This window comes from Gasterosteus aculeatus, chromosome 4 (assembly GCF_964276395.1).
Source record: "Gasterosteus aculeatus chromosome 4, fGasAcu3.hap1.1, whole genome shotgun sequence".
In the NCBI taxonomy this organism is placed as follows: domain Eukaryota; kingdom Metazoa; phylum Chordata; class Actinopteri; order Perciformes; family Gasterosteidae; genus Gasterosteus; species Gasterosteus aculeatus.
In genome coordinates, this window is record NC_135691.1 from 24,477,318 (window position 1) to 24,487,612 (window position 10,295).

Below are 10,295 nucleotides of genomic sequence, written 5' to 3' on the forward strand. Positions count from 1 at the left end.
GCAGTGCTACCTGACCATCAGTAACTAACATTCACACACTGTAGTCGCAGCTACAGGAACAATGTTGGGTTAAGTGTCTTGCCCAAGGACACATCAACATGCGGGATCGAACCGCCAACCCTCTGATTGGAGGACGGCCGTGCTCCCCACTCACCCACCACTAAAGAGTCACTAAAGAGGTCAAGAGAAAATTTCCAGAAGCAAATTTCCGAAAGATCATAATGTGGGTTTAGTGTGATTAAATAGAGGGATAGAGAACATTTGCATTTAATTAATACACGACAGACAAATGAAATCAGTACAATTCAAAAACTGTTTGAAAATATTTATTGTTACGTAACAAAGAACTGAACATATATGTAGGACTACAAATTAAAACTAAATAAAAGTAGGTCTGCTTTTCAAAATAAAAAAAGAATAAAATGTGAAACTTGTGCAGAAAGAAGAAAATAAAGGAAAGAAGAAAAGCTTAAATGTTGCCTTTTCTGTTTCACATTTGGACTCGACAGTCTCAGACAATTATAAATGATGAACTAGAAAATTCCACAGTAATTTTAAGAGTATGGCCTAGGCTGCCCGCAGGTCCCTGTGCATGAAACGGCCAAGCAGGCAGCAAGTGAAGGCTAGCCACAAAGGCTAGAGGGCAACCTAAAGACATGACCTAAAGACATTTTCCTCTGGCTGTTTTAGCCAGGTATCAGCAGTTGGGTCCTGTTACTAGTGCAAAGCTAGCTAGCGCCATGTTAGCGTCATGCTAGCCCCGCCCTCTGTCGTAACGTCCCTGCCATGCTTCTGCGTTGACGCACTCGTTTCAATTCATGGTTCTAAAAGGCTTGCGTGTGTTGCAGAGCAATTCACCACCAGAACAATAGGTGGAGTAACGTGTTTTGTTGAAGACGACCTAGAGAGTCACGTCTTGTGTGTGGAAGTTGTTGGTTTGTTTATTTATTTATCATAGACTTTATTGCCCCGGGCCACTGCTGCTTTTCATCGCAGACACATTTGTCCCATATTTTCCTCCACAACTTTGTGCACTGCTCGGCCGGGCAAACCGACGTTTGTGGCGATGTCCCTCCATGAATCCAACCCGCTTATACAACCCGCCAATGACGGCTTGTAGAAGTGGTCATATTTATGCATTTCTTCCGATAAAAGTTATTCCATCTGATCCGTTGTCTCGTAAACATTCTTCGTTTTAATAATGGCGGTATTGTGCATCGGGGGGGCGCTATGGAGACTTTTCTTACTAATTTTTCTAAGCCAGATAATAGCACACGATTCCCGATGGGCACCGACAGTTTGAGACCATTCCAAGCAACGGTGTGGGAGGAGATGTGTGCCAAACGTTTGTACAGAAGGAGAATAATAGAGAAGAAGTATTATTACATTACAGGTCATTTACCAGACGCTTTTATCCAAAGCGACTTACATTACACTTTAAACCCATGGCTTTTTTTTACATTTGTGCCCGGGGAGCAATTAGGGGTCTTGCTCAGGGACACTTCAACTTGAGACATGGGGCAGCCAGGACTCAAACCACCAACCTTGCGGTTCCCAGCACACCCGCTCTACCCCCTGCGCCACAACGACGTATTGAGTTAACTGAACATCTGCTGGTTCAGATGATCAGAGATTGATGATGATTGATTTGATCTGCCTCCTAGATTTCCCATGATGCAGTAGCAGTTGACACTAGCAAGGGTCCAAAGGCAGTAAGCCAATTGATCGTCAATGACCAATGAACTACCTAGATAGCTTGATTGTCAATAAAATGACCTCCTAACCTCCTTTCCTAACCACTATTCCTTGACCTCTGTGGAAAACATCACAGGGTCAAGGAAAGATGGTTAGGAGAGTTCATGAGGAGTTAGGAAGAGACAAATAGTGTTTAGTGAATGGACTCCTCTTCCACTGAGCTGCGTCGTTGTGATGGACGGAGACGCATTTTGGGGACGTCTGCAGCGGCTACAAAGAAGCATCTCAGATGTGTTGTTACAGTGTGAGTCGTGCAGACGACACAAACAACCAGGTTCAAAGTAAAACTTTATTAACATAAACCAGTGATGCTAACGGTTATGTGAGATAATAAGGAGTTTGGCTCAGCGTCGCTGGCCGCACTCAATAATACTATATATTTCAACAATTTAACAGTTTAATGGAACATATATCACACTTCCCCACTTGTTTGCTCAGTGGGAGAATTGAGCTATAACTTGTTCTGCCAGGATTTTAAACCTGGGCGTGAATGCATCAGGCTCATTGTGCCTCATAATGGCGTTTCAACGGTTTATAAGCATATGATACACAATGGTTTAATGCTCCCAGTGGGAAGTATGAACAAAAATGAGTCCCACCATATGTAACAGGTGGAACCAACCAGGAAAAAGTTACATTATAAATAAATATGTCCACACTCTGGGTGTACCCCTACACATACATAGAGCATTAAATGCTCTACTTCCGCTATCCACTTTTCTCTTTTTGGAGAGCGCCATTTGTTCCTTACTTTTCCTCACCTGTCTCTTTATCTCGCTCTCCATCTCACTCGTCTTTTTCTGTCTACCGTCTTTTTAAAAATAATTTGCCGCTATCTGTCTTGTACAGGGGTGTCAAACTCATTTTAGTTAAGGGGCCACATACTGCCCACTTTGATCTCAAGTGGGCCAGACCAGTAAAATCATAGCAAAATAACGCATACACAACGACAATATTTCTCTATCTTTAAATCACTGGTGAATGTTTTTGGATGATAAACCCTATTTTAAGGTCTTTCTACAATAAACTAGAAACATAAAGACCAAAAACTCAGACATCAGCCCACTGTTTATCTGCCTGGGCTCTCTGCAGATTCACTCGCTTTGGAGCAGACATCGCATTTACGCTGTTTTTGAAGCAATTACTGGATCGATTAAAAAAAATTACGTTTGTACTCATAAACTGAAATTTATTAAGAAAAACAAGTGCAATTTCACCAATACTGTGCTTCAGTTTATGTGCATTACAACTTCAGATCACAGTTGATCTACAGAGCAAAACATTTAGTCATAGGTATTTGGAACTGAAAAATATTGTATGACTTTATAACAAAATAAACTTCAAGATCTAAAAAAACATTTTAAATGTACTAACTAACATTTCCACATCTGTATAGTTATCTGTACACCTGAACTGACTCACCACAAAATACAAACAAACGTGGGAGCTATTAAGTAAGGAGGTTAAGTCACCCCTCTTGCCTTGAAAATATAGAATAAAAAAAAGTTGGGGCAGTGCATGAGCCACAGTGTTCCATCAAACCAAACTCTTTTGTACTGAAGCTGCTGATTGACATTATATTGCACAATGTTCAGTGTCAAATATTTCAACCGTATGTTTTCATTTTCACAAAACTGAGTTCTTCAGGATGCAAAAGTGTCTGAAGCCTTATCTTACATGAAGTAGGTCAACTCACCGATTATTTTTCTCCTGAAACTTGGCATCTTTTAGCCCTCACAAGTGCATCAATATCAGGCTTAAAATCCTGAGTAGCAGCCAATTTAAGAACATCATTTAAGTACTTGCGTGTGAGTCTTGAGCGAAGCTTTGTTTTTGTGATGTTCATTACAGAGAACACTTGTTCACACAGGTAGGTGGTCCCAAATATGCTCAAAACTTTTGCTGCCAGGGCTATCAATTTGGGGTATCCTGGCAAAATGTACCGATAAAATGTGTCCAAGTCCGACGAGGCAAATTTGTCCTTTAAATCCTGATCACATTGTAAGTCAATTATCTCAAGCTGTATGTTGATGGGCAGATCCGCAGCCTTAACTGTGAATGGCGAGCGAAAAATTGCAAACTCTGTCTCAAGCTCACCGAAGACCTGAAACCGCTGCTCAAACTCCCGCAGCAATTCCGTAATTTTGTCTTTGTAGCGACTCATGTCAGCAGTAATTCCGGTCATTTGCACATTTCTTAGATGAGGGAAATGAGCAGCGGCACCACTTGACAGCTGTGTCTCCCACAAAGTCAGCTTCAACTTAAATGTGCGTATGTTGTCATAATATTGTGTGACAACTTTCTTACGGCCTTGCAGCATCTTGTTCAGGTTATTCAAGTGCTCTGTAATATCCACCATAAATGCAAGGTGCTGCAGCCATTCTGGGTTTTTTAATTCATGCACTGGTTTGCCCTTTTTCTCCATGAACTGTCCAATTTTCTCTCGTAGATCAAAAAAACGCTTCAGCATGGCACCTCGGCTTAACCACCTTACTTCAGCGTGGTATGGTAGGCCAAAGTTGATGTCTTTATCACTGAGGAAGTTGTCAAACTGACGGTGATTCAGGCCTCTGGCTCGGATGAAGTTAACAGTTTGGACAACCACTTTCATGATGTGATCCATTTTTAACGACTTGCAACACAATGCCTCCTGGTGCAAAATACAGTAAAATGTCCAAAAACGTTGTCCTCCATTTGCAGCTTGTACTTTCTCCTTGAATTTCGTCACAACGCCTGTTTTTCTCCCTATCATTGATGGTGCGCCGTCTGTAGCCACACTGACATCACGGGTCCAGTCCACTCCGACCCGGTCCAGCGCTTCAACGACAGCGCTAAAAATGTCATTCGCTGTAGTGGTGTCTGTCATAGGTACCAACTCAAGGAACTCATCAACACCACGAATGAATATGGCCAGTTGAGCAACATCTGTAATGTCAGTGCTCTCATCGATTGCAACTGAAAATGCTACAAATGACTTGACTTTATGCTTCTTTTGGCTATCCAAATCCGCTGAAAGATCACCAATCCTATCCGTCACAGTATTCCTCGTTAGGCTTATGTTGGCAAAAGCCTGTCGCTTCTCAGGGCACACGATTTCTGCAGCCTTCAGCATGCATGTTTTCATGAACTCACCCTCACAGTATGGCTTAGAGGCTGATGCTATTTCGTTAGCAATCAGGTAGCTAGCTTTCACTGCTGCCTCACTTGTCTCTCGGCTCCGGGTAAAAACAAACTGTTGTTTCTTTAGACTTGCAAGTAGGTCATTTATCTTCTCTGTTCTCAGTTTTCCTTGCAAGCGGTCGTATTTTTAGCCATGGTGAGTCTCATAGTGGCGCTGAATATTATATTCTTTGAGCACAGAAACTTTCTGCGAACACAACAAACACACAGCTTTTCCAGTTACCGTTGTAAAAAAATAGGATGTGGTCCATTTTTCTTGGAAAACTCTGCACTCTGTGTCCACTTTTCTCTTTTTTGACAGAGACATTTGGGGGTGAGGGTGTCACGCTTTTGGCAGAAAAAGACCGGGGCGCATTAAAAAAAGCCGGTTGCCGCCATCTGCTGTTTAGTTCTCAGTGTAAATCGCTACTCTTACTCTTCACTTGTTTACAGTCTATGTGGGCATGCTCTGTGACAGTGCGACCCCAGTGGACTGATTATGAATTGCAGCTACTTTTATAGAAATGCAATTTATGTCTTTCTGTAATTTTCACACTTAGCAAAGTCATCGGGTGGGCCAAGCTGGACCCCCTGGCGGGCCGGATGTTTGACACCCCTGGTCTTGTCTGTCTGCAGTATTGAGAGATTATTATCATGCCTGGAATGAAAAGACTCGATTGGTCGAGTGGTATCACATGCAATGGCTTACCTTGAATGCTATTGGTCTGGGCTTTAAGCCACTACCGCAAAGACTACCAAGAGATGCATGTGTACAGATTGAAGGGCTCTGTGTCAACTCAAGCATATAAAGTGAGATGATTTAAGACGTGTTGTGAATAGTGTTATTACATATTAGATATCAGTCATGTCATATTATGTTTCATATTAAGCCTTATTGGATGTACTATAATAATAGGTGATTAGGGATTAGTAAAGTCAGTGAGGGATTTCAGATTCGGCCATCAGATGGAGCCAGAAGGGAAGGTCATAAAATGTCACAATGACCAACCTGGGAGGAGCTACGTTTGAAAGTGCAGCCAATCACATACGGCTGTAAAATGTTGGACACACCCTGCAAATTTCTGGGGAGAGGGAGGACCCTGTGCATTGCCACTGCTGCTTTTCATTGCGGACATCTTTGTCCTGTATTTTCCTCCACAATTTTGTGCTCTGAATGTGAAAGATCCGAACGCAAAAATATCAAATTTGAATCTGAAAATAGAAAATCTGCAACCAAAAAATACAATACACCGAATATAAAAAAGCATATTTAAGTGAAGATTGAAAAAATCTTTTATTCAACATGATAAAACTGAGTCAAAACTATATTCAACCGAAAAAATACTTTTTTTGTCCACTTATTTCTATTTTGAATACATTGTTTTTCAATGTTCAAGACCAAAACTTTCAGGTTCGAATTTGTTTTTCAAATGATCAAAACTTTTGACCTGGATATGGCTCCATACATACACACAACCACAGTGCAAATTATTTGCGCTATTTGAGATCATCCTGCTTATATTTTGAGCGTCGCTCTTTAAAAGCATATGAATTATTTCAAATGTATCTTAAATCAACCACATGAACATATGAATATAACACATTTCCATGACTTTACCAAAACCTTTGGGATTTTGTTTTTTTCGATGACTTTTCCAGGCCTGGAAATGACCATTTAAAAATTCCATGTCTTTTCCAGGTTTTCCATGACCATACAAACCCAGCTTGCTGTTACAGTCTTTGTCCACACATTGTGCCTGTCTGCACCCACTGGTAATGACACTGTTGAGAACCACTATTCGCCTGGCATCTTTTGAAGTATTTTTTATCCTCATCCACTCCCACTCCTCTTTCTTCCATGTGATCTCTGGCCCTCCCTAGAAATTCCTGAGCCGTAAGCTTAATTGCAGTATGGTGGCGTCTATCTCTGAGTTTTTACTGTTTTAGGTTCTACTCTACTGACAGACTAAGTCAAACCTAACTGATGAAATCTAAGAAAATGTTAACACAAGTTACCAATTGGAATCAGTAATGCATAGGAAACAAGGGGAATTAGACAAATAAAATGGCAACAATATACACTGCCTGGCCAAAAAAAAGGTCACATACTCTTAATATTTCATTGGACCGCCTTTAGCTTTGATTACGGCACTTATTTGCTGTGGCATTGTTTGGATAAGCTTCTGCAATGTCACAAAATGTATTTCCATCCAGTGTTGCATTAATTTCTCACAGATCTTGTACGGATGATGGTAGCAAAAAGCCTTCTCCAGCACATCCCAAAGATTCTCAAAGGGGTTAAGATTTGGGGCCGTATCCCTAAAGATTCTGAGAATCCTCTCAGAGACGCTCCTTGCCAGGAGTTTTAGCTTAGAAGTGATTCCAGAACATTTTCAGTGAACTCTGAGCAAGGAATGGATGGAAAATCCTATCTTAGTGAGGAGGTGTGATTGACCCCGTTGCTAGGTATGAGTCATCATTTCAAAAGCCGTGATTGGTTGATCTTACAAGTTTGATGAAAATGAACTTTTGGTGATAATGAGCAAAGGATGTACCCTCAAATCAATAAACATAATTATACACTCTAATGTTATGCAGACTGTAATTGTAAATAATATTTAACATTCAAGAAAATATCTGGAAAATGAATAGTAAGCTGTAGGGTTTATAGCATAACATTAGAATCTAAAATATGTGAAAACTTAAGCTCATTACACCCTGTTCAAATAATGATTTGTGTCTTATTTGCTCATATTAATATCCTAGTTGGCATATTTTGTACTTTCACTCCCATATGGACCCCATTGCAATCGTCGCCTGAGCATGTGCACGGTCGTCCTCCGATCAGAGGGTCGTGGGTTCGATCCCAGGCCTGGCTAACCCGCATGTCGTTGTGTCCTTGGGCAAGACACTTAACCCAACATGGCTCCTGTAGCTGCGACTACAGTGTGTGGATGGTAGTTACTGATGGCAGGTGTCACTGTCTATGGTTCTCCTGTCATCAGTGTATGAATGGGTGTGAATGGGTGAATGATGTCATGTAGTGGTAAAGCGCTTTGAGTGGTCAGAAGACTAGAAAAGCGCTATACAAGTACAATCCATTTACCATTTACCATTACCATTGAAAACAAGATGACCTATCTCAAGCGGCTGTCCTTAATGAAGTAGAAATTGCAACGTTACAACTCAGTGTGGTCTTAACGAGGGTAAGACGGCTCAGCTTTTATCAATGTCTGTGATTGCTTGCTGGTCTATTTATGAAGGCTTGTTAACAAATATCCTACAAACACAGAAAATGGAGAAAAAAAGGAATCGCAAGCCAAACTAGACTGAGGAGCAAGGTTTGTTGCTGGCCCAGTTGGTGAACGAACATAAAGGTATGTTACGAGGAAAATTTGGCCCAACTGTCACCAGCCAAGGCAAGAGGCGCGCCTGGGACACAATATCCCAAACAATCAATGCCTCTTTTCCACTGGTGGTGCGGACAGGCGACGATTGTGAGAAAAGGTGGCATGTGCTGCAGTCCAAGACAAAAGATGAGATTGCAGCACACAAGCGGGAATCCTCACTCACAGGTGAGCAAAATACTATAGCCTACCACATAATCTGGCAACTTGCTCCTGCTGGCAAAGTTAATTTACATGCCTAAGTTCATTGACTGTTTCTTTCTAGGGGGTGGACCACCTGCAAAGCGGCTGTCCCAAGTGGCCGACACTGTCTTTCAAGTCCTGGGACACTCTGAGGTCAGTGTCACCGGGCTGCCAACAGGCATTGACACGTCAATGATGCAGGCCCTTGAAATGCAGCAAAGGTAGGACACAGGGTTATTCATATCAACAGTGTTTATTCATTGCAGAAGCCATTTCATGTGTTATCCATGCTCATTGTATTAAATTAATGTGATCAAAACAATAATTAAACTAGGCCTATGTATTTATGTAGCATGGAGCCATCACAAGAACTGGGCCCATCAAGTTTGCTGACAAGATTGCCGCCTGAACCACCTGCAGCTGCTACTCAGGATAGCCCGGCGGATCAAACACCATTCCCATCCGCAGCACCTGCTCCGTCAGCATCCCTGCAGGAGGGAAGATTGATGTGTTTGAACAACAAAAAAAAGTCCTTTCCCTTCAGGAGGAGTACTACTGCCTTAAAATTGAACACCTAAAAAAGAAATCATTTAGAGATTGTGTTCTGTGTCTTGCATTTAACAATTGCAGGTGATGTGCAGTAAAACTGTGGTAGTTCTTAATACCATCACAAGTTCTCAAATGACATGGGGCTACAGCTTGCCTGAAATGTAAATTTGTGAAGTTTGCCCTGTAAGGCAGTCCACTCTGGGCTAGGTTCCCCTGTGGAATGTGAATATCTTCTTCACCACCATCCTCATCGTTGTCTTCATCCTCATCCTCATCGCCATCCTCCAGAGTTTCTGCAATCTGTCTAACCTTGCAAATATTGTGTAATATTGCACAGGCTATGATGACTTTGCTGACTTTTTCAGGCCTCAGCCGCACCTCTCCGTGGAGAACATGAAAGCGCCTCTTAAGCTGGCCTATGCCACGCTCCACCACCGCTCTTGTTGTCTTGTGGGCCCTACAATAGAATACAGACCTTTAATTATTTGATGGAAATATTGCACTACTTGGATGCTCTAACATATTGCTTGCATTTCATTTCCATGATTTTTGTATTGTTTGGCTTACCTGTTATAATTTCGTTGGGGCCCATGGCGTGGCTGGAGGTAAGGTGTAAGGAGCCATGGTTTGCATGGGTAGCCACTTTCCCCTAACAAGTGGCAATTAGCCAGCACATAGCGTCTCTCAAAAAGCTGTCTGATGCCACTCTCGGAGAGCATTCTCGCATCATGTGTGGAGCCTGGCCATTTAGCCACAATGTCCAAAATCTTACAGGCCGCATTGAACACTATTTGCACATTGATGCTGTGGAAATTCTTCCTGTTAACAAAGACAGCCTCGTCCTCTGATGGCGCAATTATTCTCACATGTGTTCCATCAATTACACCCACAACGCCAGGGAATCCTGCAATGTCCATAAATGCCCTTTTATGTGCTGCGGGCATCCAGCGGGAATAAAACAAATTGTGTCACAATATTAGGTTGCGACAAAGCTGTCAGTGTTTGGGTGACTCTGCTGTTGACGGAGGATTGGAACAGACCCACGTCATCACTGCTGCATTGTTGCATTTTCCCTGTTGCCAAATACCTCAGGGTTGTGATTTCTTTCTTCTCCGGTGTAATAGCGTTGTGGCGTCGAGTTGGTGAAGTAATTGCATCTCTAAGGAGATCCACCACAAACATGATTCCTGCACGATCCAATCTGTAGCGTCTCAATAATTCCCTGTCATCCAGTGTTTGCAG

At 42.1% G+C, this 10,295-nt stretch overlaps 1 protein-coding gene across 1 annotated transcript; it reads right to left on the reverse strand.

The window, feature by feature from the left end:
* Nucleotides 1-2,923: 2,923 nt before the first annotated feature.
* Nucleotides 2,924-5,539, reverse strand: LOC144406216 (general transcription factor II-I repeat domain-containing protein 2-like). Its single transcript, XM_078101455.1, has one exon. The coding sequence runs from the start codon at nucleotides 4,877-4,879 to the stop codon at nucleotides 3,455-3,457; it is 1,425 nt and encodes a 474-aa protein (XP_077957581.1). The 5' UTR covers nucleotides 4,880-5,539; the 3' UTR covers nucleotides 2,924-3,454.
* Nucleotides 5,540-10,295: the final 4,756 nt, after the last annotated feature.

Excerpts from the sequence above, each read along its gene's own strand:
- LOC144406216 (XM_078101455.1), bottom strand. The coding sequence starts at position 4,879 with ATGAAAACATGCATGCTGAAGGCTGCAGAAATCGTGTGCCCTGAGAAG.